The sequence below is a fragment of the Macaca mulatta genome, chromosome 5 (assembly GCF_049350105.2).
Source record: "Macaca mulatta isolate MMU2019108-1 chromosome 5, T2T-MMU8v2.0, whole genome shotgun sequence".
Lineage (NCBI taxonomy): Eukaryota > Metazoa > Chordata > Mammalia > Primates > Cercopithecidae > Macaca > Macaca mulatta.
In genome coordinates, this window is record NC_133410.1 from 115,262,637 (window position 1) to 115,289,513 (window position 26,877).

General features: G+C 36.9%; 2 protein-coding genes across 13 annotated transcripts in view; one reads left to right on the top strand and one right to left on the bottom strand.

Annotated features, from left to right (window-relative positions):
- The window catches only part of GSTCD (glutathione S-transferase C-terminal domain containing), a 132,294-nt gene extending 127,487 nt beyond the window's left edge, over nt 1–4,807 (top strand). For 2 of the 3 annotated variants that reach the window (XM_015138905.3, XM_078001455.1), the window contains one exon: nt 2,595–4,807. In XM_015138905.3, coding sequence (XP_014994391.1) covers nt 2,595–2,731 — 137 coding nt within the window. In that variant the 3' untranslated portion in view covers nt 2,732–4,807. 3 annotated transcript variants of the gene reach the window in all.
- LOC114678372 (uncharacterized) overlaps nt 1–26,877 on the bottom strand; it is a 109,966-nt gene that overhangs the window by 62,095 nt on the left and 20,994 nt on the right. For 4 of the 10 annotated variants that reach the window (XR_013417255.1, XR_013417257.1, XR_013417256.1 and 1 more), the window contains exons 2-3: nt 25,554–25,667; nt 625–683 (exon numbers count right to left, since the gene is read on the bottom strand). The exons of 2 other annotated variants lie outside the window; for them this stretch is intronic. Coding sequence is in view for 1 of the 8 variants with exons in the window: in XM_078002069.1 (XP_077858195.1) it covers nt 25,554–25,667 (114 nt within the window). In the remaining 7 variants the exon portion in view is untranslated. The remainder of the gene's footprint in view (nt 1–624; nt 684–25,553; nt 25,668–26,877) is intronic. 4 more of the 10 variants (XR_013417258.1, XR_013417254.1, XM_078002069.1 and 1 more) reach the window with 2 other exon arrangements.

A 26,877-nucleotide genomic window follows, 5' to 3' on the forward strand; every position in this document is an offset into this window, starting at 1 on the left:
TATGAACCCAAATTATTTGATTCTGGACATGAAGTTCTTGTCTACTTTAGTTACTACTTCCCAGCATACTGGTGTCACATAAGGGTTTAAGATAAGTGGGTTCAGCCAAAACTAATCTTAAAATTATTCAGAGAAGCCCAACATTGGACACCATTATATTTTTTCTCTAAATTTCCAATGTAGCCCCTTTTCCTCCATGATATACTAGAAGACAGATTGTTGTTTCTTTGGCTGAGCACCAGATGAAGCTGTTAGCTTACATTCAGAGACCAAGTTGTATGAGAAATAGCTATCTTTAAACTCTAAAATCAAAGGCAGCATAGCAAGATGCTCACACTTGGTGACCTGAGACCTGAGACTGAAGGAGTAAGTGATTCCTTCTCTTTCTCACTGTCTGCAGCATAAACATTTGGAAAGAACTCATTCTCTCCTGCCTGCAACCTCTGTCTTTCAATGCCTTTCCTTCTTGCTCCTCCTTTTCCCATCTCCAACACTTTGAATTAATCGAACATACATTTGATGAGACTCCATTCACTAGACCCATGTCTTAGTCTGTTTTGCACTGCTATAACACAGTACCATAGACTGGGTAATTTAGAATGAACAGATTTTTATTTGACTCACATTTCTGGAGGCTAGGAAATCCAAGATCAAGGGGTTGGCATCTGGTGAGGGTCTTCTTCCTGCATCATAACATGATGAAAGGCATCACATGGCGAGAGAGAGAGAGCAAGAGAAGGCTGAACTTGTCCTTTTATAAGGAGCTCACACTCTAGATAATGAACCCACTACCATGATAATGGTATTAATTCATTCACTTCACCCTCTTGGCCTAATCACCTCACATTAGGCCCCACTTCCTAACACTATTGCATTGGGGATTCAATTTCCAACACATGCTTTCCAGAGAATACATTCAAATGATAGCAATCCAATGAAGACATAATTAGTGTGGTGGATGGATGGGTACGTGGTAGATGTGTGTCTTAGGTATCAAACTAAAGGGGAGTAGCTGGCAGGGAAGTTGCTAGAGTGGCGGGGGGCAGGGGCTTTTGGCAATGGGAAGAACAGGGGGAATCACATTGAGAGAAAGCTGTCACGTCTACATCTCTGCTTTACACACAGGCCATTCCTGTGTTCTGCAAACATTTTTAGGAAACTCCCCAGGCCCACAAAGGTAGACTACCAGCAGCTAAATTTCAGTTGTAGAGACACTTCAACATGTGAAAACATGAAATTCTTCTACATAATGGAAAAGGAAAAATTAACTGGACTGGGATCAAAGCCAAGGGTAAATGAGCTGCAATGTAAACCCCGGGTGGGTACTTAAGGAATGTAGAGCATCCCATTCTGACAGAGAGTGTTTCATTTTAAACTAAAAAGTAGATGGGAGAAACATTTACAGATGTCTTAAAGGAAAGACAATATTTTAAGGGAAAAAAAGGAATGTCAGCCATAAGGCTGTTAATGAAGAAGCGATGATTTTGCCTAAATGGAATTCTAGACATCCCTTTTTATATCATTTCTAACACAGTTTATTCTTTGTGGGATGGGCCCTTTTAAGGAAAATGTACAAAATAAACATTTTAAATGTGAGTCTCTCATTGCTAATTCTTACCTACTGATTTCACCTTCCACTGTTTTTTTCTGTGAGGATTCTGTTGTTCACAGAACTTTCCTATTTTGGTGATCTGTCTTCATTTCTGAAGTTGTTTAATTTATCACTTTCCACTATCATTCAGTGTTGACGCATTATTATAATTGTTTAGGAAAAATCGAATGAAATTCTGCATAGTCGGTGATCTTTTTCCAGGAGGATGAAGAAGCTTATATATTGAATTTAGAGCAATTGAAAGTATAAAAGTAAATCATGGCTTTGAATATATTCAGCCCCAAATCATTTTTCCCAAGCTACTTTTAAAGTTTGTGTTTGCCAAAGGAAAACAAATTAACTGCTTTTCTTGCAAGTCAGGTTTCCTCTTTTGTCTTCCAAAGATTGTAAAGGAAATACAATACCACTATTTTATAGAGGTACAGGAGCTCGGAAAATTAAGAGTATACTACACTCAACATTACATTTCCACCTGAAATAAAAGGCATGTAATTGAGAATTTTCTCAAATATTTTTCATTTCTCACTTCTTTATAGCCCTAAAACACTTCAGCTGGAAAAGCTAACACCCCTTAATCAGCATGTTATTTTAAATATTCTTAAAGGCACATTTTTTTCCCACAACTTTACAGATAATGTAGTTTTACAGGGAAAGCAGAGAAAAGGTCTTTAATTGTATTTTTAACCAAAGTAGGAAATACAGTCTGAGGCTCTAATTTGAGATTTGCTTATAAATACATTTGAAAAGGTTAACATTCTTTAAATTATTAGCAGAGGCAAATATATGAAGTGCCATGTTTTTGTCACCATCATCTTTCCACACTGATCAAGAATTAAATTGAAAGAAACTAAACAAGACTTAAGGGTACAAAGCATGCTCCATAGTACCTGCAGATTTTGTCACTATATAAATTCCCTTAAACAAGCTGAAATTGTCCTGCTAGTGAAAGGGGGTCTCATGATACCATTTGACTGTATTTCAGGAAAACAGTGCATGTGCTTGGTGGATCTGGATCGAGCAAGAGCTGCAGAAGAATGTGGCTACTCCGTTCAAGTGATATCCATGGAGCCAGAGAGCTGCTCTCCCAAAAATAACATGATTGTGGGAGTCCCCATTTAAAATGAGACATTCACATTTGATATTTTGCCATCCGTCTTCACGTTGGATGCCCGGTGGCATTCAGGAGGTTCTTGGCATAACCAGGAAACAGCATTAGCCATCTTGAACCTATTGTGCTCAGGAAGGAAAGCAATAGGAAAATCTTGGAAGAAAGGCTCCCTGCAAAGCATCACAAATGCTCTTACAATGTATGATTAAAGGACTGCTGGTTTTCATAGTGAGAATCCCCTGAAGTCTCGGCTGCCAAAAGAATAATACCAGTGGAGGCTCCATCACAGGAATAACAATTTCCTTCTCACTTCACAAGCTCTTCTGATCTTGCCAATGTGATGTTTAATTCAAAACAGCGCACTTACAGCCTTTATTTTATACTTACTTAAATATTCACATGGGGACTGAAAGTAGACTCAGTAGAGTTTTTTTAAATATATTTTTAACAATTGTACTTTTTCTATCACTTTAAAAAAATCTAGTCAGGTAATTATAGTTATTTTTAAGCTGGGGTTAGTTGAACTTGTATAGCATTTAATATACTCCTTTTAAATATATTTCTGCCAGGCATGGTGGCTCATGCCTATAATCCCAGCACTTTGAGAGGCCAAGGTAGGAGGATCATTTGAGCCCAGGATATCGAGACCAGCCTGTGCTATAAAAAAATCAAAAAAATGAGGTGGGAGGATCACTTGAGCCCAGGAGGTCACGGCTGCAATGAGCCATGATAGCACCATGGCACTCCTGCCTGGGTGACAAAGCGAGACCCAGACTCCCAATGAATGAATGAATGAATTTCCCATAAATTACCAAATGAGACCATCACTGGTTCAAATTATTAATAATTGCAATAAATTTCCTATTATGGGAATGTGGAATTTGAGGGTCCAGTATTTTCAGGACCTTGGCCTAGATTCTTTTCAATTCAAAGATGAGTTGCAAAAGACATAATGTTTTGCCTATGGAAGTAAATCATCTAGAAGAAAAAGATTAAAGAATTAGTTAAGCTTTTTTTTTTTTTTTTTTTTTTGAGACAAAGTTTCACTCTTGTTGCGCAGGCTGGAGTGCAATGGCACGATCTTGGCTCACTACAACCTCTGCATTCTCCTGCCTCAGCCTCCCCAGTAGCTGAGATTATAGGCACCCGCCACCATGCCCGGCTAATTTTTTTTGTAATTTCAGTAGAGATCGGGTTTCTCCATGTTGGCCAGACTGGTCTCAAACTCCCAACCTCACGTGATCTACCCGCCTCGACCTCCCAAAGTGCTGGGATTACAGGTGTGAGCCCCCGCAGTTGGCCAAGTTCTTTATGTAATACTACAATGTGTTGTCACAGAATTTGTTACTCAGATATCAATCATTTTTATTGGTATATTTCTGGGTAAAACTTATTAGTGGTGTGAGGAGTGCAGAATATGGAAGCTTATTTGAATAGTTCTCTTTAAATTCTTTTTCTGCCAGCCAACATTTTAAAAGACAAATGATGCATCCTCTCTCAATGCTGCTAATTCTTTAACTTTTACATGTCTCAGTTTATTCCATATGAGATTTATTTTAATGTTTTCAACCCCTGTATAATATGTATCATGAGGAGAAAGCACTTTCATTGATCATCACTATGGATTAAAATATAGGAATATTTTACAGGGCAGTATGGGTTGGGGTGGGAGACATATTGGAATTGTGTTTTCTGGGATAAAATTTTTAAAAAGAATTAACCATTAGCCCTGAGTATTTTAGTCATTTGTGCCTACAGATAACAACATGCTCTTTTATTCTGGACTTTCTTCTTTTAATTGAGGTTTAATTTATATACAATACAATAACAGATTTTTAAGTATTCATTTGAGATGTTTTGACAACTGTATATACACATGCAACCATCACTGAAATCAGATATAGAATATTCCCATTAAATATTGTCAGGTAAACACATTGAGAATATTTTTTCAAGTCTGTGGCTTACCTACTTATTTTCGTAATGAATGTTTTAATTGTGATGAAGATTTAATTTACCCTTTTACTTTAATGATTAATATTTTCTGTGTCTTTTCTAATAAATTTTACCAACTCTGATGTTATAAAGATTTCTCCTAAGATTTTCTTTGTAGAAACTTTATGGTCCTAGCTTATTACATTTAGGTCTACGATCGATCTCAAATCAAACTCACATATAAAGGTAGGTAGGTTTTGAGGAATATATAGTTGTTTCAACATCATTAAATAAAAATCCCTTCCTCTCTTCATTGAACTGCCTTGGCACTTCAGTTGAAACTCAGTTGATCTGTATGTATGGTTATATTTCTGAATTCTCTAATCTTCCATTCATCTGTTTGTTTTGATTGCTGTAGCTTTATAGTAAATCTGGAAATCAGGTAGTTTGTCTCCCAATTTTATTTTTCATTCTCTAGATTATTTTGGCTGTTCTGGATCCACTGTATCCACAGATAAATCATAGAATTGGCTTATCAATTTCTTTTTTAAATTTTACCAAAAAAGCTTGTTGGGATTTTTGGTATTGCCTGTTCTCTTCAGATTAACTTGAGGAAAATTAATGTCTTAACAAGACTGAATCTTAAAATCTATGAAGATATCTTTGCATGTGTTTAGTTCTCCTTTAATTACTCAGAAATATTTTGTAATTTTCTGTGTAGAGGATTTATTTCATTTATTATGATTTTATTTTTTTGATGTTATTACCCTGAGTTTTTTATATGGTGTTCCCCATACTTAGAATAACCTCCTTTTACCCCTCCAACTAGCTTAATGTCATTCATCCTTCCGCTCTGAGACTTGACCTCCCTGGAATTAGGTATCTGTTATAAAATGTCTACCATCCAGACTAGTCTTCTCAGTCCTCCCGAGGTGACTCAAGGTACACCCCACCCCCACCACCAAAAACAGAAAGCCTATCTGATAAGTATGGAGAAGAAAAATGAAAGGGGAGTCGGGCGTGGTAGCTCGTGCCTATAATCTCATCAATTTGGGATGCTGAGGCAGGTGGATCACTTGAGGTCAGGAGTTTGAGACTAGCCTGACCAACATGGTGAAACCCTGTCTCTACAAAAAATACAAAAATAAGCCTGGTGGTGGTTGCATATGCCTGTAATGCCAGCTACTAGGGAGGCTAAGGCAGGAGAATCGCTTAAACCTGGGAGGCAGAAGTTGTGGTGAGCTGAGATCGTGCCACTGCACTCCAGTCTGGGTGACAGAGTGAGACCCTGTCTCAGAAAAATTGAAAGGGGACCCCATTGCTCTCCCACCCTTGTTCTTGGCGTGGCATTCTCCTGTTGTGATGGCTGTGGCTAGTAAGAGATATGGATATTGTGATTGCTCTTCAGGCATTGTTTTTCTATGTAAATCCTTGCCAATGTTTCTTCCCAGCCAGAATTAAAAGAGTTGGATGCAGGGAGCAGGATGATTGTTGCAATGATAAAAGCCCAACAAGTGACCTGATCTTACCCTCGCCTTTTTCCATCAAAAGTCAGGCTACTGCTCACTGATCTATCTCTCCCAAGGCTGTAATAACATTTAGAAACCACGGCTCATCTTTCATTGACTTTTGAGCCTGACTCAGAAACAGGGATATAATTATTAATGGCTAAACTACTTTATCTTACCTTGGGAGACACATTTCAGTCATATTAGATATCAAAACATTTTCAGGGCACATATGCAAGATAATATGTAAATAACACTAATTAAACATTTAGTTTCATTCTACAGATTTTGGCTACAGGATTTGCCCATTCCATGCTTCAAGAAAATTGCTATTAATAGAGCTTTCACATACTGAAACCTGTTTTTCTACTGACTTTCATGATGAAAATGTTTTTTCATCATGAAAAAATGTTTCTGTAAAGAGATGTTTCTGTAAAATGATATAATGAAATTATAATAAAGTGATAATTTTTAAATTACAATTTTTTTAAAGAATACAAAAGTAGTTTGGAATTTTTTAATACACTTTTTTTCTTTTTGAGACAGGGTCTCACTCTGTCACCCAGGTGAACATGGCTCACTGCAGCCTCCACCTCCCTGAGCTCAAGCAATCCTCCCACCTCAGCCTCCAGAGCAGCAGGGACTACAGGCACATGCCACCATGTCCAGCTAATTTTTGTATTTTTTTATAGAGATGATGTTTCATTATGTTGCCCAGGCTGGTTTCAAACACCTGGGCTCAAGCAATCCTCCCACCTCAGCCTCTCAATGTGCTGGGATTACAGGTGTGAGCCACTGTAACTGGCCAAATACACATTTTTAATTACAAAGAAATACATATTTGTTGTAGAAAAGATGTGGCTAAACAAAAAGAAGAAAATTCTTAAATTCACGATGTTAATACTTTGTTGTATGCCTCCTAGACTTTTTTTAATAGACAACACACATACATATACACACACATTTGTTTTTATTCATTTTTCATTTTATAGAGATAGGAGTCTCACCATGTTGCCCACACTGGTCTTGAACTCCTGGGCTCAGGCAATCCTCCCACCTTGGCCTCCCAAAGTGCTGGGATTACAAGCATTAGCCACCTCACCTGGCCCACTCAGATTTATTTAACCGACATTCACACAGTACTTAATATTTGCTAGGCACTATTCTAAACCCTTTACAAATAACTCATTTAGTCTTGTAAGTCACTTTTTCCCCGTAATGACCCTATGAGCTAGACATCATTAAAAATCCTATTTTGCAGGAACTGAGGCTAAGTTTACACAATAAATGCAGACCTGAATTTGAACTCAGCCAGTAATTGGTAGAACTAATATTCAAATTCAGGCTATTTAGCCATCTGATCAGTATTGGCTGGGATAAACTATGATAACAAAATCTCTATGTCTTTACCCAAGAAGGATGTATTTTTCACTCATACCACATATCTGTCCAAATTGCTATGACTACTTTACATTATCATCATACCATGACTTAGCCTGACTAGTTAGCCTCTGCTAGGAACATAACTGGTCTCCTGGCAAGGGAAAAATTGGCATGGCAAACTACCAGCTAGTTATTGGAGATTCAGCTCAGATGTGATACACATTACTTTCCTTATTTTGTTGGCTAAAGTGAGTTATATAGTGCCTCCTGATATTAATGGGGTGGGAATATATAGCTTTATATAATAATATGACATGCCACCCACAATGTAGTTGAAGGAAGAAAGGGAAGGAAAGGATGAGGGGAAAGATAAAAGTAAAAGACCATCACATATTCCAGTTTGGAAATAGAGTTCTTACATGCCATTGACTTGGTGTAGGGCATTCTCTCTAATCCGTCAAAGAGAAGGAAGGCATGTGCTACAGGCATTTCCAGCTATGGTTGTCCCCACCTTATCAGCAGAAGATATGTTCCAAGACCTCTAATAGATGCCTGAATCCTTGAATGGTACTGAACCCTATATATACTGTGTTTCAGTCTGATAACCAAGATGGCTACTAAGTGGCATGTTTAGCTTATATAGTGTGAATACACTGGACAAAGGGATGATTCAGGTCCTGGGCTGGATGGAATGGGACAGCACAAGATTTCATCACTCAGAAGCATGAAATTTAAAACTTATGAATTACTTATTTCTGGAATTTTCCAATTAATATTTTCCGACCACAGGTAACTGAAATGGTGGAAAGTGAAACCATGATTGAAAGGGAATTAAATATATTGTTTTGTGAACTTTCACACTTACCTTTGAAAAGGAATTTAGAAGGTTGGAGAAACATTAAGTGGAGTTTCAAATTTGCCAAGTCCATTTCTGACTCATATATTAATTAAAGTATTTGATCTATGCTACCAAATATTCCATTAAGAAGGTACAAATTTACATGCCTATGAGGAATATATGAGTATTTCCCTAAACCCTTCATCGATACAGGCATTATCAGATATCTCTTTAAGTATTGGCCAATTTAGTGGGCAAAGAATGCTATCTTGTATAAAAGTATATGATTGCATACTTTTTCATATGTTTTTGGGCAATTTATAATCTTTGAGTTTTCTAGGCAATTATCAATTTATTTATATAATCAACACATTTATTGACCTTTGAGCCTAGGCATTTCATTTATGTCTCTTACTCATTTTTTACCTGGTACTTTCATCTCTCACATAAATTAGTAAAAGTTTATGTGTGGATTAAAGACTTTTTTATTACACTACCTTTTTTTGAGTTGGCCTTTATGGGGGAAGGTGTTGTTTTGTTGTAGTTTGCTATTATAAAGTATATGTCACTCTTTCTTGTGGTTTCTCAGAAAAAATTCCCCAATTAAAAAAATTCATCTATATTTTTGAAATTCTAATTCTTTAATAGTTTTAGTTGTTACATTTAAACCTTTAAACTACCAATAATTTCTTCTGGTTGGTAGTTTGAGGTGGAAATGTAATATTCTTTTTGATGTTAGTTACTTTTCAAAATACCATTGTAAAAAAGCCAGATTTGTATCCGATTGATTCGAAGTGCCTTTATTATGTACTAAGTACACCTGGGACTTTCTTCACTTGCATTCTGTTCTTTTGTTATTATTATTATTTTAATACTTCAAGTTCTAGGATACATGTGCAGAACGTGCAGGTTTGTTACATAGATATATATGTGCCGTGATGGTTTGCTGCACCTATCAACCTGTCATCTACATTAGGTATTTTTCCTAATGCTATCCCTCCCCTTGCCCCCAACCCCTTAACAGGCCTTGGTGTGTGACATTCCCCTCCCATGTCCATGTGTTCTCATTGTTCAACTCCTACTTATGAGTGAGAACATGCAGTGTTTGGTTTTCTGTTGCTGTGTTAGTTTGCTGAGAATGATGGTCTCCAGCTTCATCCATGTCCCTGCAAAGGACATGAACTCACTCTTTTTTATGGCTGCATAGTATTCCATGGTGTATATATGTCCCAATTTTTTTATCCAGTCTATCATTGGTGAGCTTTTGGGTTGGTTTCAAGTCTTTGCTATTGTGAATAGTGCTGCAGTAAACATACATGTGCATGTGTCTTTATAGCAGAATGATTTCTAATCCTTTGGGTATATACCCAGTAATGGGATTGCTGGGTCAAATGGTATTTCTGGTTCTAGATCCTTGAGGAATTGCCACATGGTCTTCCACAATGGTTGAACTAATTTACAATCCCACCAACAATGTAAAAGCTTTCCTGTTTCTCCACATCCTCTCCAGCTTCTGTTGTTTCTTGACTTTTTAATGATCACCATTCTAACTGGCAAGAGATGGTATCTCACTGTGGTTTTGATTTGCATTTCTCTAATGACCAGTGATGAGGTTTTTTTTCATATGTGTGTTGGCCGCATAAATATCTTCTTTTGAGAAGTGTCTGTTCATATCGTTTGCCCACTTTTTGATGAGGTTGTTTATTTTTTTCTTGTAAATTTGTTTAAGTTCCTTGTAGATTCTGGCTATTAGCCCTTTGTCAGATGGATAGATTGCAAAAATTTTCTCCCATTCTATAGGTTGCCTGTTCATTCTGATGATAGTATATTTTGCTGTGCAGAAGCTCTTTAATTTAATTAGATCCCATTTGTCAATTTTGGCTTTTGTTGCCATTGGTTTTGTTGTTTTAGTCATGAAGTCTTTGCCCATGCCTATGTCATAAATGGTATTGCCTAAGTTTTCTTCTAGGGTTTTTATGGTTTTAGGTCTTACATTTAAGTCTCTAATCCATCTTGAGATAATTTTTATATAAGGTATAAGGAAGGGGTCCAGTTTCAGTTTTCTGCATATGGCTAGCCAGTTTTCCCAACGTTTATTAAATAGGGAATCTTTTTCCCATTGCTTGCTTTTGTTAGGTTTGACAAAGATGGTTGTAGATGTATGATGTTATTTCTGAGGCCTCTGTTCTGTTCCATTGGTCTATACATCTGTTCTGATACCGGTACCATGCTATTTTGGCTACTGTAGCCTTGTAGTATACTTTGAAGTCAGGTAGCCTAATGCCTCCAGCTTGTTCTTTTTGCTTAGGATTGTCTTGGCTATACAGGCTCTTTTTTGGTTCCATATGAAATTTAAAGTGTTTTTTTCTAATTCTGTGAAGAAAGTCAATGGTAGTTTGATGAGGATAGCATTGAATCTCTAAATTACTTAGGGCAGTATGGCCATTTTCACAATATTGATTCTTCCTATCCATGAGCATGGAATGTTTTTCCATTTGTTTGTGTCTTCTCTTATTTCCTTGAGCAGTGGTTTGTAGTTCTCCTTGAAGAGGTCCTTCACATCCCTTGTAAGTTGTATTCCTAGGTATTTTATTCTCTTAGTAGCAATTGTGAATGGGTGTTCACTCATGATTTGGCTCTCTGTTCATTATTGGTGTATAGGAATGCTTGTGATTTTTGAACATTGATTTTGTATCCTACTACTTTAATGAAGTTGCTTATCCGCTTACGGAGTTTGGGGGCTGAGACAATGGGGTTTTCTAAATATACAATCATGTCAGTGCAGACAGACAATTTGACTTCCTCTCTTCCTATTTGAATATCTGTATTTCTTTCTCCTGCCTGATTGCCCTGGCCAGAACTTCCAATATGTTGCATAGGAGTGGTGAGAGAGGACATCCTTGTCTTGTTCCGGTTTTCAAAGGGAATGCTTCCAGCTTTTGTCTATTCAGTATTATATTAGTTTTGGGTATGTCATAAATAGCTCTTACTGTTTTGATATATGTTCCATCAATACCTAGTTTATTGAGTGTCGTTAGCCTGAAGGGGTGTTTTTTTTATTGAAGGCCTTTTCTGCATCTATTGAGATAATCATGTGGTTTTTGTCATTGGTTCTGTTTATGTGATAGATTACATATATTGATTTGTGTATGTTGAACCAACCTTGCATCCCAGGGATGAAGCCGACTTAATCGTGATAGATAAGCTTTTTAATGTGCTGCTGGATTTGATGTGCCAGTATTTTATTGAGGATTTTCACATCAATGTTCATCGAGGATATTGGCCTGAAATTTTCTTTTTTTGTTGTGTCTCTGCAAGGTTTTGGTATCAGGATGATGATGGCCTCATAAAATAAGTTAGGGAGGAGTCCCTCTTTTTCTATTGTTTGGAATAGTTTCAGAAGGAATGGTACCAGCTCTTCTTTGTACCTCTGGTAGAATTCGGCTGTGAATCCATCTGGACCTGGGCTTTTTTTGGTTGGTAGGTTATTAATTACTGCCTCAATTTCAGAACTTGTTACTGTTCTATTCAAGGATTCATCTTCTTCCTGGTTTAGTCTGGGAAGTGTGTATGTGTTCAGGAATTTATCTATTTCTTCTAGATTATCTAGTATATTTGCATAGAGATGTCTATAGTATTCTCTCATGGTAGTTTATATTTCTGTAGGATCAGTGGTGATATCCCCTTTATCATTTTTTATTGTGTCTATTTGATTCTTCTCTCTTTTATTCTTTATTAGTCTGGCTAGCAGTCTATTTTGTTAATCTTTTCAAAAAACCAGCTCTTGGATTCACTAATTTTTTTTTTTTTTGAGGGGTTTTTTGTGTCTCTGTCTCCTTCAGTTCTGCTCTGATCTTAGTTATTTCTTGTCTTCTGCTAGCTTTTGAATTTGTTTGCTCTTGCATCTCTAGATTATTTTAATTGTGATGTTAGGGTGTCAATTTTAGATCTTTCCCACTTTCTCCTGTGGATATTTAGTGCTATAAATTTTCCTCTAAACACTGCTTTAGCTGTGTCTCAGAGATTCTAGTACACTGTGTCTTTGTTCTCACTGGTTTCAAAGAACTTATTTATTTCAGCCTTAATTTTGTTATTTACCCAGTAGTCATTCAGGAGCAAGTTGTTCAGTTTCCATGTAGTTGTGCAATTTTGAGTGAGTTTCTTAATTCTGAGTTCTAATTTGATTGCACTGTGGTCTGAGAGACTATTATGATTTCCATTCCTTTACATTTCCTGAGAAGCATTTTCCTTCTAAACTACGTAGTCGATTTTATAATAAGTGCTATGTGGTATTGAGAAGATTGTATATTCTGTTGATTTGGGGTGGAGAGTTCTGTAGATGTCTATTAGGTCCACTTGGTCCAGAGCTAAGTTCAAATCCTGAATATCCTTGTTAATTTTCTGTCTCATTGATCTGGCTAATATTGATAGTAGAGTGTTAAAGTCTCCCACTACTATTGTGGAAGTCTAATATAGTGTGTCTCCCACTATTATTATGGGAGTCTAAGTCTCTTTGTAGGTCTCTAAGAATTTGCTTTATGAATCTGGATGCTCCTGTATTGGGTGCATATATGTTTAGGATAGTTAGCTCTTCTTGTTGCATTGATTCCTTTACCATTATGTAATATCCTTCTTTGTCTTTTTAAATTTTTATTGGTTTAAAGTCTGTTTTATCAGAGACAAGGATTGCAACCCAGGGTTTTTTTTTTTTTTTTTTTTTTTTTTTTTTTTTTTTTTTGCTTTCATTTCCTTGGTAAATATTCCTCCATCCCTTTATTTTGAGCCTATGTGTGTCTTTGCACATGAGATGGGTCTCCTGAATACAGCACACCAATGGATCTTGATTCTTTATCCAGTTTGCCAGTCTGTGACTTTTAATTGGGGCATTTAGCCCATTTATATTTAAGGTTAATATTGGTCTTTTTGTCTGTTTGTTTTGTTTTGTTTTTTGAGACAGATTCTCACTCTGTCATCAGGCTGGAGTGCAGTGGTGCAATCTCAGCTCCCTCTGCCTTCCAGGTTCAAGCAATTCTCCTGCCTCAGCATCCTGGGTAACTGGGACTATAGGCACGCGCCACTATGCCCAGCTAATTTTTTTGTACTTTTAGTAAAGATAGGGTTTCACCACTTTGGCCAGGATGGTCTCAGTTTCTTGACCTCATGATCCACTTGCCTCAGCCTCCCAAACTGCTGGGATCACAGGCGTGAGCCACCGCTCCTGGCCAAAGGTTAATATTGTTATGTGTGAATTTAATCCTGTCATCATGATATTAGCTGGTTATTTTTCATGTTAATTGGTGCAGTTTCTTCATTGTCATTGGTCTTTATATTTTGGTATGTTTTTGCAGTTGCTAGTACCCGTTTTTCCTTTCCATATTTAGTGCTTCCTTAGGCACTCTTGTAAGGTAGGCCTGGTGATGATAAAATTCTTCAGCATTTGCTTGTCTGTAAAGGATTTTATTTCTCCTTCGCTTATGAAGCTTGGCTTCATTTGGCTGGATATGAAATTCTGGACTGAAAATTCTTTTATTTAAGAATGTTGAATGTTGGCCTCCACTCTCTTCTGGCTTGTAGGGTTTCTGCAGAGAGATCAGCTGTTAGTCTGATGAGCTTCCCTTTGTGGGTAACCCAACCTTTATCTCTGGCTGCCCTTAACATTTTTCCCTTCGTTTCAACCTTCATGAATCTGACGATTATGTATCTTGGGATTGCTCTTCTCGAGGAGTATCTTACTGGTGTTCTCTGTATTTCTTGAGTTTGAATGTTGGCCTGTCTTGCTAAGTTGGGGAAGTTCTCCGGGATAATATCCTGAATTGTGTTTTCCAACTTGGTTCCATTCTCCCCCTTACTTTCAGGTACACCAATCAATTGTAGGTTTGGTCTTTTCACATAGTCCCATGTGTCTTAGAGGATTTGTTCATTCCTTTCATTCTTTTTTTCTCTAATCTTGTCTTCACATTTTATTTCATTAAGTTGATCTTCAATCTCTGATATCCTTTCTTCTTCTTGATCGATTCAGTTATTGATACTTGTGTATGCTTCACGAAGTTCTTGTGCTGTGTTTTTCAGCTCCATCAGGTCATTTATGTTCTTCTCTAAACTGTTCATTCTAGTTAGCAATTCCTCTAACATTTTTTCAGGGTTCTTAGCTTCCTTGCATCTGATTAGAACATGCTTCTTTAGCTCAGAGGAGATCATTATTACCCACCTTCTGAAGCCTACTTCTGTTAATTCATCCAACTCATCCTCTATCCAGTTTTGTTCCCTTGCTGGCAAGGAGTTGTGATCCTTTGGAGGAGAAGAGGCAGCATGCTGGTTTTTCCTCATCTTCATGGATTTATCTACCTTTGTTCTTTGACGCTGAGGACCTTTGGATGGGGTTTTTGCGTGGGTGTCCTTGTTGTTGATGTTGATTTTACTGCTTTCTGTTTGTTAGTTTTCCTTCTAACAGTCTGCTGGAGTTTGCTGGAGGTCCTCTCCAGACCCTATTTGCCTGGGTATCACCAGCAGAGGCTGCAGAACAGCAAAGATTGCTCCCTGCTCCTTCCTCTGGAAGCTTCATCCCAGAGGGGCACCTGCCAGATACCAGCTGAAGCTCTCCTGTATAAGGTGTCTGTCGACCCCTGCTGGGAGGTGTCTCCCAGTGAGGGGGCATGAGGGTCAGGGACCCACTTGAGGAGTCAGTCTGTCCCTTAGCAGAGCTTGAGCACTGTGCTGGGAGATCTGCTTCTCTCTTCAGAGCCAGCAGGCAGGAACACTTAAGTCTGATGAAGTTATGCCCACAGCTGTCCCTTCCCCCAGGTGCTCTGTCCCAGGGAGATGGGAGTTTTATCTATAAGCCCCTGACTGGGGCTTCTCTCTTTCAGAGATGCCCTCCCCAGAGAGGAGGAATCTAGAAAGCAGTCTGGCTACAGTGGCTTTGCTGCACTGTGGTGTGCTCTGCTCAGTCCAACCTTCCCTGAAGCTTTGTTTACATTGTGAGGGGAAAACCACATACTCAGGCCTCAGTAATGGCAGACACCCCTCCCCCATCCAAGCTTGAGTATCCCAGGTTGACTTCAGACTGCTGTGCTGCCAGTGAGAATTTCCAGCCAGTGGATCTTAGTTTGCTTGGCTCCATGGGTGTGGGACCCACTGAGCAAGACCACTTGGCTCCCTGGCTTCTGTCCCCTTTCCAGGGGAGCGAATGGTTTTGTCTTGCTGGGGTTCTAGGTGCCACTGGGGTATGAAAAAAATACTCCTGCAGCTAGCTCGGTGTCTGCCCAAATGGCTGCCCAGATTTGTGCTTGAAACCCAGGGCATTGTTGGTGTAGGTACCCAAGGGAATCTCCTTGTCTGTGGGTTGCAAAAACTGTGGGAAAAGCATCGTATCTGGGCTGGAATGCACCATCCCTCATGGCACAGTCCCTCAGGGCTTCCCTTAGCAAGGGGAGTTCCCCAACCCTGTGCACTTCCTGGGTGAGGCGACACCCCACCCTGCTTTTGCTCACCCTCCATGGGCTGAACCCACTGTCTAACCAGTCCCAGTGAGATGAACTGGGTACCTCAGTTGGAAATGCAGAAATCACCTGCCTTCTGCATTGATCTCACTGGGAGCTGCAGACTGGAGCTGTTTGTATTCAGCCATCTTGCTGGTGTTTCCCACAGTCTGTTCTTATAACAGAAACTCACTCACTCAATTATTGCAGCTATCTATTAATTTTTTACATCCGACAAGCTATTTTGTGTTTGGTAATCATGTTAAGGGTTTTTTACCTGAGATGCATAGAATGTATGAGCTCTCCTGAAATTGTACCCAGTTTTTCAAAAATACAGGTGTATGGATTTTCCTTAAGAGATGGACATAATTTTAATTAGATTCTTAAAAGGATCCATGACCCAAAACATTAAATATCACTAACCTCAAGGAATCAAAAGCATTGTAAAATAATCCAATGTTCTGCACTAAGAAATTAGCCGAATATTAAAATCTTTTCTTCCAATATTTACACAAAAAGGGTTATTTGCTTTTGTAAGACTCCTTTTTCATAGCAATATAGGAAAGCCAGGTTTTGTTCATTTGTTTTTGGTTTTTTGTTTGTTTGCTTGCTTTTAGACATGGTTTATCTGATCTGAATAACAATATAAAATCAAGCAAGAAAACAAAATTCAGCAGCAAACAGAAGAGTATATTTAGTGGATGACTCATCTAAAAAGTCTCGAAAATTTCCAGTGAGTCAGATATTGTGTTAGTTGCTATCACATACTTTCTGTATGCCTTTCTGTCCAACAAAAGTGTTCTCTCCCAGTTACTCTCTCTTTCCCCACAATACATTTGTATATATGTGTATTTTGTCTTCCTCACTAGAATGTAAGCTCCAAGCAGTCCGTTTTATCCACCATTATACTCTCAGTACTTAATTTGGTGTCAGGTACATAGTAGGAATTCAATAAATATAGAATGAGTAATATATTTTAATCTCTTTCATGTGGGGAATTGTGTTGCTTTGGTTTGTATTGTTTTATTTTGTTTAATGTCCTTAAAATAGACTGATCAAATCAAATGCTAAAGAACATAAAGGAGTAACAGTTACTGCCTTGTATCATCCAAATAGTTTTTATAAAGAGGATGCTGGTCAATTATATTCCCTGTCCATGAAGGAAAAGGCAAAAGAGCTTTTTTGAGTGAACTTATGCCAAAGTGAAGAGAGAAGTTTCTCAAAAAATGTTAGTTTGATATTTACCACCATAAATCTGGCCCAGCATAGAGCATGGCTCAAACTAGGTGCTTAATAAATATCTGTTGAATGAGTGATACTGAATGACCATCAAGGGAATAAGACAGTGAAATGTGCAATCTGTAGGGCATGCCACTTCTCTGTCACTAGTACGTCTTTAATAAGAAAAGGGAGCTTGCTCTTCCACGTCTGATAACTAGGTTCAGTCACAGATCATTTCTCACCATCTGCTTGTGTTTCAGTCAGAGGGAAAACATATGCGGAGCCTACAGACTAATTTTCCTGCTGGATGTTTTCTACTTTACATAGAACAGCTAGCTCAATTATCTGAGAATAATTGATAACTCAGTACAGTTTTGGAATGTAGCACATATTTTGTTGAGAACAACAACTTTATCCCTTAAAATCTTCTCGGTAATTAGAAAAAGTAAGCTAGAACTTCTTGGGTGGGCAAGGACACCCAGTGTAGGATTAAAATTTACCATGGATAATTAAAACCATGGTTTATATATATAAGCAACTTGGAGTTAACTATATATAATAATAAGTGAATTTGATACATACATTTTGTCACTGCAAATTTATAAATGATCTTGTCAGTTATTTATTTGATTCAAAACTATTTTTCATATTAGATCCCTCACAAATCATCCCACAACTTAAAGTTGAATGAGACTAAACAAACATAAGTACATTCCTGAATATAGAGAGACCGCTCTTTTCTTACTATATTTTGAGTTTAGTACTGCCACAATGCAGAGTGATGTCACTGATACTCTGAGTCGGCTTTCAGCTGACTACGTGGAGGCATGTTTGTTACTGAATTAAGAGCAGCCAGTTGCTTTCGGAAAGTGTGTATATATTTTGGGAAATGAAAGGGAGAGAGGAAAAAATGCACGTGAATTACTAAAGCTTGATTTTTTCCCCCAGTCTTTGGACTATTTCTAGAACTGCACAACTGGAAATAGTTCATGTAACCAAATAATGAATTTCAGCATCTTCATTAAACATCCAAATTTCCTGACAGAATAAAGTCAATCTGATTTCTAAAGGTATCCAGAGCAAAAAATTTTATCCTCTCTCTCAGTAAATCTTTAGCGTATTTTCCATAGCTCACCTCAAGGAAATTCTATTTTAGACAAACTCTTCATGCTATTAATACATTTAAAATACATCTCAGAAACTAGGTGCAGTGGCTCACACCTGTAATCCCAACATTTGGGGAGGCTAAGGCAGGAGGATCGCTTCAGCCCAGGAGTTTAAGACCAACCTGGGCAACATAGCAAGACCTTATTTCTACAAAAAATAAATTAGCCAGTTATGGTGGCACACACCTGTAGAGTCAAGTACTTGGGAGGTGAAGTTAGACGATTGCTTAAGCCCAGGAATTCGAGGCTACAGTGTACTATAATAATGCCATTGAACTCCAGCCTGAGTGACAGAGCGAGAACCTGCATAAATAGATGATAGATAGATAGATAGATAGATAGATAGATAGATAGATAGATAGATAGATAGATGATAGATAAATATTGGGAAAAACAAAATGCATCTCTCAGGTGCTTATGTCAATAGAAAGGAACAACAACTATCGACTAACTTCCCTTGCTTTAAATAAGAATGTACTTCAAAAGTACTATTTTTAACCTGTGTTTTCTTTATTATTGTTTATATAGTAGTGTTAGAATTATCAGACTAAGCAGTTCTAATTTTACTTTTTGAGTCTTATTTCCTACGTCTTTCAATATTTCTAAGGCTGTCTACCAAGTCTAGCCCAATTTTCAATTTCTCCTTGGCTATAAATCCTACAGAACTAGTAAGTGATCTGAACAGAATAATTAAGGTCAATTATTCATTCTCTTAATTACTTAAAGCTCTGTAATTCTTGTTGTCTGACAGAGAAGCCCTGCCTTGTTCTTCCTTATAATAGTCTTGGCTATTCTTGTCCTTTTGCTTTTTGATCTGAAATTAAGATCTGCTCTCCATGTACCATGAAAAATCCTTTAGGGATTTTTATTGGAGCTGCACTCAATTTAGAGATTAACAGGGAAGAACTGACATCTTGTTAAGTCTTCTTATTCCTGAACATGGTATATATGAACAAGATAGTTCCCTTCAATTCCTACTTTATCATGAACAGATTGCAAATTTTAGCAAGTGTTTTTATATATCTACTGAGGTGATCATCTAGGTTTTCTCCTTTTGGTACCTTAGTGAGGGTAATTCCATTAATATATTTTATAATGTTAAATTGTTCTTATATTCCTGGGAAAAACTTAACTTGCTCAAGAAAAGATTTTCTCCAGTTACTAACATTTTATTTTTAGTTTTATTATCTTTGCTCTTAAGTGTGACTGGACTTTCTGATATTATCCTGATCTGTTTTGGATCAAGATTATTTTAGCACCATTAACTGATCTGAAGGATATTTTTTCTATTCCCTGGAACTGTTTTTATAAAACAGGGATAATTTTTCCCAAATGCTTGGTTCACTGGCCTATAAAACCATCTAGCATATTTGGGGATGGGAGAAAACGAGTTAGATTTTAAGCTATTTATTAAATTTCTTTAATGATTATTGGTATATTCAGATTTTCTATTTCTTCTTGAATCACTTTTCTAAGGTATATTTTTCTAAGACATGACTTTATTTCTTTATCTAGGCTGGTGATGAAAACTTTTTAAAAAATCTAGGCTTCTAACTAATTTTGAAAAACACCTTGTATTATTTTTTGACCCTCTAGCAATTTGTGTTCTCACCTAATAGTTACACTGTCTAGACCATATTTTCTTAATTTATTGCCTTGTACAAGTGAATCACCTAACCTTCCTAGAGCCAAGATAAATTAGAACTATCTCTTCTTTCTGATCTACCTGGGACTTTTATCCTAATAGATCAGGTGAGGCTGACAGTATTTATTCTTCATGAAGAGTTGCTGGCAGCTATCAGCAAGGTGCTTGCAAGGTTTTTTCTTCAATGATTTTTAAAGGTACAGACATTTACTGTATAGAATTTATACTCACCTTACTATAGTTCTTGGAGGCCTTTGCTATGAATATCATCAAAAGTGTTTTTCAAGACCAAATTTTAGAAACAGTAATAGAAAATGTACAATAGAATGAAACCTTGAACAGTTTTCTTGAAGAGGCACATGGTCCTTAAGAAGATATGTTGGAATGCAAGTCCAGAGTAATTTATACTCAATCGTGTGTTTTCCTATCTCCCAGTCATATATTAAAATGTACTATAAATTTATGTCATTAGTAAGAAGCACTTATGGATGTCTCTGATGATGTGCCAAAGCAATTGAAAGATTGCCAGTTGCCATCAGATGCAAATTAAAAGATTATTATCAAATGTCATGGGAGAAGAGAAGCATTTCAGTGTCTTTTTTTTTTTTGCCCCATCCTAAGGATTCCAGAATGAAGAAGATATAGCAGCAGCTGCTCTTTTACAATGTATTTGTATGGCCTTCACAATGAATTCACTGATTTTTGTAGTCTAGAGAAAATCTTCCTCTCATCTGTGTTTTCCTCAAAGTCACCCTTTTACCTCTTCTCCTTGTCCTTTATACATAGCTTTGTCTTATCACCAAGCTCAGACTTTTGGAAAAGATAGAAAAAAAGGAAAAGGTCATCTTTAAGTTGCTAAATTTGAATTTCTAAATACATTATCCTGTGACAGTCTTATTTTCAATAAGAAGCCATTCATTTATTTGAGGAGGGAAGTAATGGATCAGATTATTTTAAGAAATGGGAAAATCCAATGTATTTGAAAACTCAAAGACTTGACCATCTCACAACAAAATAGATGTGGACTATCTCAGGAGGGGTAGGAACTAGTGCTTCAGGATATCTTGCTACCTGTGGCTGAAATAAATGGGCTGATGCAAATTAAAGCAGGTTAAAAAAATCTAAGTAATGAGTAGCAAAACTTTAACCTGTTGGGGATTTTATTAGGCATCAGGGATTATAAAAGCAAAGGAGTAACCTAATGGAGACGGCATATTTTCTACTCAATTCTAATCAACAATCTCTTCCTAATCTTCAGGTTACCTAAACATTACACATATGGTGAAAGCTGAAGTTATTAAGAAATAAAGTTTACTTAGGTTACTTGAAAATAATTGCAAAGACACAAATGGTCAACATTTACCTTAAATTGTAACTTGCAAATGAAATGCAATTGAATGGGTTTTCTTACTTTCTGCCTCATGCCTTACACCTTTGGTGTCTTTTCCACATGAGAAAAAGAAATGAAAATAGAAAAATGTAGCTTTCCTACTATAAAATTACTAATTTTTTTACCTCACTCTTTAATAACTAGTAACTAGCATATTGCTTTGTGGTACTAGTGTTCACAGCACAAGTGTTTTTTCAGCTGTTTTCTTGGGAAAGGCATACTGCTTTCTGAATGTACAAATCATTTATATGATGCTCAATCTATCATTCTGGATCAAATTGCCTTTGCTCTTTTTATATCACTGCTCTTGAAGAACATAAGGTCCTTTCAATGACATTTGTGCTGCTTGAAGTGGGGACCAATCCTTCTGGGTAACCTTTTATGAAATCACTGAATGGCAGCTAGACTAATACTGGTTGTCCTCCTTTAGGCGATGACATTTGAGCTGCTGTGATCTTCATCTTGCAGCATCTCAAAGCCAATTATTCATCCAGGTTTTCAGCAGCATTAGCAATGATTCCTTCTCTTTCTTGCTGAGTTCCTAAAATGTATTTTGGCACTCTCAATTAGCCATGTATTCAAAAAGACAAGCTTTGGGTGAATGTTGACTCAGGCTCACATCCATGCTAATGATGGAGGTGCTGTAACTATATAGCCAACTCTCCATAATAAGAGGGAATGTACACATAAATTGAAAAATTTATTAATTCTATTATTTTAATCATTAAAGTCAAATTCTCAATTATCCATACTAAATTAGGGGAGCAATTTATAGGTAATCCAAAATATCTTTTTGTATTAGACTTGGCTTTTTGCTTGCAATTTACTACAAGTAATACGATACCTGAGAGGTGGCAACGTAAAAAAGCATGTAATTCTAGCAGCTGGGATTTAGTAAAAACATAAAAACTTGTCTGCAACCAAAAAAACTTGGTTTAGATTTAAAGACAGCCATGGATCCACAAAGCAGTCTATGTATAAAGAATGGAGTATATTTTTAAACATCCACTCTAAATTGTTTTTTTTGTTAGAGAGTTTGCTGGATTAGAGAGTCAGTGGGTGTTCCTTAAATTGTCCACACATCCCTTATCCATTTTCTGCCCGGCTAGTGTCCCCAAGAAGCTGACACTGGGAAACATCAGTAGAAAATCAGAAGACAGAAGAAATAGAGATATAAGGGTACTACTCCCTGCTCCCTGTGTCCATGAAGATGTTGCTGGCACTCTGTATGTCTTAAGAACTATAGCTCCTATCTGAGGGGTCTTCCTCTAGGGTTGCAGTTGTCAGGGGCTGTGGTTTCCACCTTTGTCCCTTTACACCCAAAGATGTTTATGTGCTTCCCATTTTTGCTAGTGTCTTTGCGTCTTACCACCCCTTATTCCCTTCATTCAGCCTACACATCCTACACATCCATCCATTGTCCCTGCATTAAAGTGTTTGCATTTGAACCACGCTATGGTCCGAATATGCTGCCCAAAATTTATATGTTGAAACAATTGCCAATGCAATAGTATTAAGAAGTGGGGCCTTTAGGTGGTGATTAAGTCATGAGGGCTCCACCCTCATGTATAGGTTTAAAGCCTTATTTAAAAAAGCTTTGCATAGCATTTGCCCCTTTTGCTTTTCCACCTTTTGTTATGTAGCAATGCAGAAGAGGTGCGATCTTGGAAGAAGAGAGCACCCCTTACTAGACACCAAACCTACCAGTGCCTTGATTTTGGACTCCCCTGCATCCAGAACTGTGACAAGATAAATTTTTGTTCTTAATAAATGTCGCAGTCTTCATATCTTGTTACAGCAGTGAACAGACTAAGACAAGCCACCTGATGTTACTTATTACCTGCTGGAACCCTGATTCCTGCAGAGAAACTAAAAATATATAGACATAAACTGCTTTGATTTTATCTTTTTAACTCTCTAGTTATCAGAACTGCCTGGAGAATATTTTTTAAACACAGGTTACTGGGTTCAATTTCAGTCCTTCTGTAAAGGATGGAGCAGATAGGACTAAGTCTGGTTCATTGATATGGTTTGGGTCTGTGTCCTTGCCCAAAGCTCATATCAACTTGTAATCCCCAGTGTTGAAGGTGGTGCCCGGTGGGAGGTGATGGATTGATGAGGGTGAAGTTCTCATAGTTTAACACTATCCCCTACTTGGTACTGTATAGTGAGTTATCACGAGATCTGGTTGTTTTAAAAGTGTGCAGCACCTCCCCCATCTCTCTCTTCCTCCTGCTCTAGCCATGTAAGATGAGTCTGCTTCCCCTTTGCCTTCTACCATAATTGTAAGTTTCCTGAGGCCTCCCCAGAAGCAGAAGCCTGTACAACCTGCAGAACCGTGAGACAATTAAACCTCTTTTCTTTATATATTATCCAGTCTCAGGTATTTCTTTATAGCAGTGCAAGAACAGACTAATACATTCATTCATTACTGTGTACCCAGCATTTAACCTAAGACCCTACATTGTGTACCCAGCATTTAACCCAAGACCTTCAATAATCATTTTTAAAGCATTGTTTATACATAGTAAAACAAATTAAAGTAGCACAATGAGGTTCATAATTGAAAGTAAGATTCTATACAGAATGAATGTATATATTCATATAATTATATATATATAATTATAATCATATAACTATATATAATTATATAAAATTTATATAATTATATATAATTATATAAATATATAATATAATTATATTTTTATATATTATATATAATTATAATAATATATCACCAATAATTATATGACATATAAAATAAATTTAATAGTATTTATATTTACTTAAATAAATCATTCTGGGCTGATAGTAAAACATGATTAATATTGTGGTGGTCACAATATTCAAAACTGAGAATTTCTCAAACAATTCTCATCTTCTCTATACAGTATATATTAGGCAAATAGTAATGAAGTTATTTTTTCTTCCAGAAATCTAAATGAATTAGAATGTCTAAAGGTAGAGTCTAAGAATTTGTATTTTTAGAAATTCCTTCAGATGATTCTGATGACCAGTTACTTCCACAAAGTCTAATCTTTTACGTACAATGTTAGATCTGGAGGAGATTTTAGCCATTATCTAGTTCTCCTAATGTATTTAGAAATTGACCAACTTTAAGTCTGAGAGATTAAATAACTTGTCATATATAATGGTAATATTTTCATACTTAGCAATACATTTGGGGATAAAAGACAAGAAATGAGAAATGGAACTAAAAGAAAAAGTTTTTACCAAAAAAGGCAAAAACTAATCTACAGCTTGGCCTGAAGGACTATGAGAGTTCAGCTCTGTGAAGGCTGCAGGGCATTCTAAGGGTGGGCTCACCACAGCTCATGCCCACTCTTAGACCCTTGATCAGGATCCTGTCACAAGGTAACTAAGGAGAGTTTCTTCCTTCATGTCCTTTATTTTCTACAGGCATTCATCCAATTATGCCCAATACTTGAAAAGAAGTATCTATAATGATCTTCTCTTCCATAAGAATTTCTTAAACAACTCTTATCTCCATGCAGCATGAATTAGGCAAATAGTAGTGAAGTTATTTTTTCCTCCAGAAATCTGACAGTAATTTAAAATTCATTTGCTAACATAATATTTTGTGAAAATATGCCAAAAATGTTTAATACCTACCCCTCTTACTTCTGCCTGCATATTAACATGATTAGAAAATATCTGTGCCTCGATATTCATCAGAAAGTAGACATTTAGTCACCTAGCTGATATTCACAAAATTATTTTACTCTGTTCAAATGGAATTTGCTGCTGACTATAGTAATTCTTCTACGTTTTAAAAGGAGCTCTGTGGCTACTATCTTCAAAAATATTCAATAGCTCCAAATAAATGTGTTCACATAATTTTTAAAGTACCAATAAAGTAAAATTTAGTATCTGCAAGAAAATGATCCTCATTCTTTTTTAAATTGTCTTAAAGACTGTAAGTATTAATAGCATTAATAGTAATTTGCATTGATAAAACACTACATGTGATTATATGCTGAGCATTATGCACAGAGTACCGCATTTATACAAAAAAATGCAAGATACTTAGGCAATTATCATTTGTGAATATTTGCACATATATATATACACACATATATGAGCATAAATTATATTAACATATTATAAAAGTATAATACTTTGTCAATAGTTACATAATGACATATATTACATTATATAGTATTTATAGCTTATTAAGTATAGAGAGAAAATTTCTGGGCAGATGTTAAGACACAATTAATATTGTAGCAATCACTGGTGTTTGCTCACCCAATAGTCATTCTCCTTCTTTTTTGCCAACATAACAGAGGATGAGTTATGATTGACTTAAACCAGTCACGGCAATCTTGTTCTGTTTTACCAACGGTGAGTCTAGGTTCTTGCCTGGAGATGAGAGATAAGGAGAAGTCTGCTTACAGCTTCTGGAAAGGATTTCCCACCTCATAAAATACAGATGTGCATGAGCATCCTTCCTGCTTAGAAAATTTTCATTTCACTTGAGGCCTGAGTTCAAGACCAGCCTGGCCAATATGGCGAAACCCCGTCTCTACAAAAAATACAAAAATTAGCTAGGAATGGTGGCGCCTGCCTGTAGTCCCAGCTACTCGGAAGGCTGAGGCATGAGGTGGAGGTTGCAGTGACCCGAGATTGTGCCACTGTACTCCAGCCTGAACGACACAGCAAGATCCTGTCTCAAAAAACAAAAACACAAAAAAGCAGACATGTGCCTGGTCTCTCTCTAGGGCAATTCACTTAAGAAGAAGAAAACTGCTAGGACCTGGGGCTAGGCTCTGAGAAAATAACAGGGGGAAGAATGTGACCATCTAGCTCAAATGCTTCTGTGTGTAGTCCTTTGAGAAAGGACTAGCTCTTTATACACTACTTTAGTTACTATATATGTGTTACACTTTGGTAGAGAGGCCATATGAATGTGTTGGTTTTACATAGTTCCCCCTCTGACTCTCCACCTTAATGTATAGATGATGCTGTAACATACCTATTTTTAGCCCTCACTTTTTACCCAGTTGGCTGAGTATAAATGACCTTGAGGCCTTTCCCCAGTAAGAAAGTCTCCAGAAACCCAAAATGTAAAACAATGTTCCTTTTTACCCTATTTTCAATACTGTCAACCTTAGAAAACTCAGAAATAGAATTGTTTGTATGTTGTTGTTTTTGGATAATCATACTACAATGTCTGTGAGTTTACTTTAGCTATGATAATTCAAACTGAATGTGAGTTTACTACACAAAGCTCTGTTGCCAATATCTATTTTCTCCTATTTTATAGGAGAAAGTGGGTTGTCCAGTTATAGAAAGTGTTATTTTATAATGATAGAGTGAGAAAATCACTTCCCTGTCACCCCAGCATGCTCATACATACACACACACTCAAAATGGAGCTTTTAAATTGAATTGTGCTATAACTAATTCAAGCCTACATTTTCTTCCGTCCTAGCAATATGTGCTGTGAATCTACAGTCTGTGAAACCATCAGGCCACAGGGCGTGGTAGACTGAGCCCAGTCTTTGGAATCAGACAGACCTGAATTAGAAACCAGACTTTGCTGTTTACTAGCTGTGTGACCTTGGGTGAG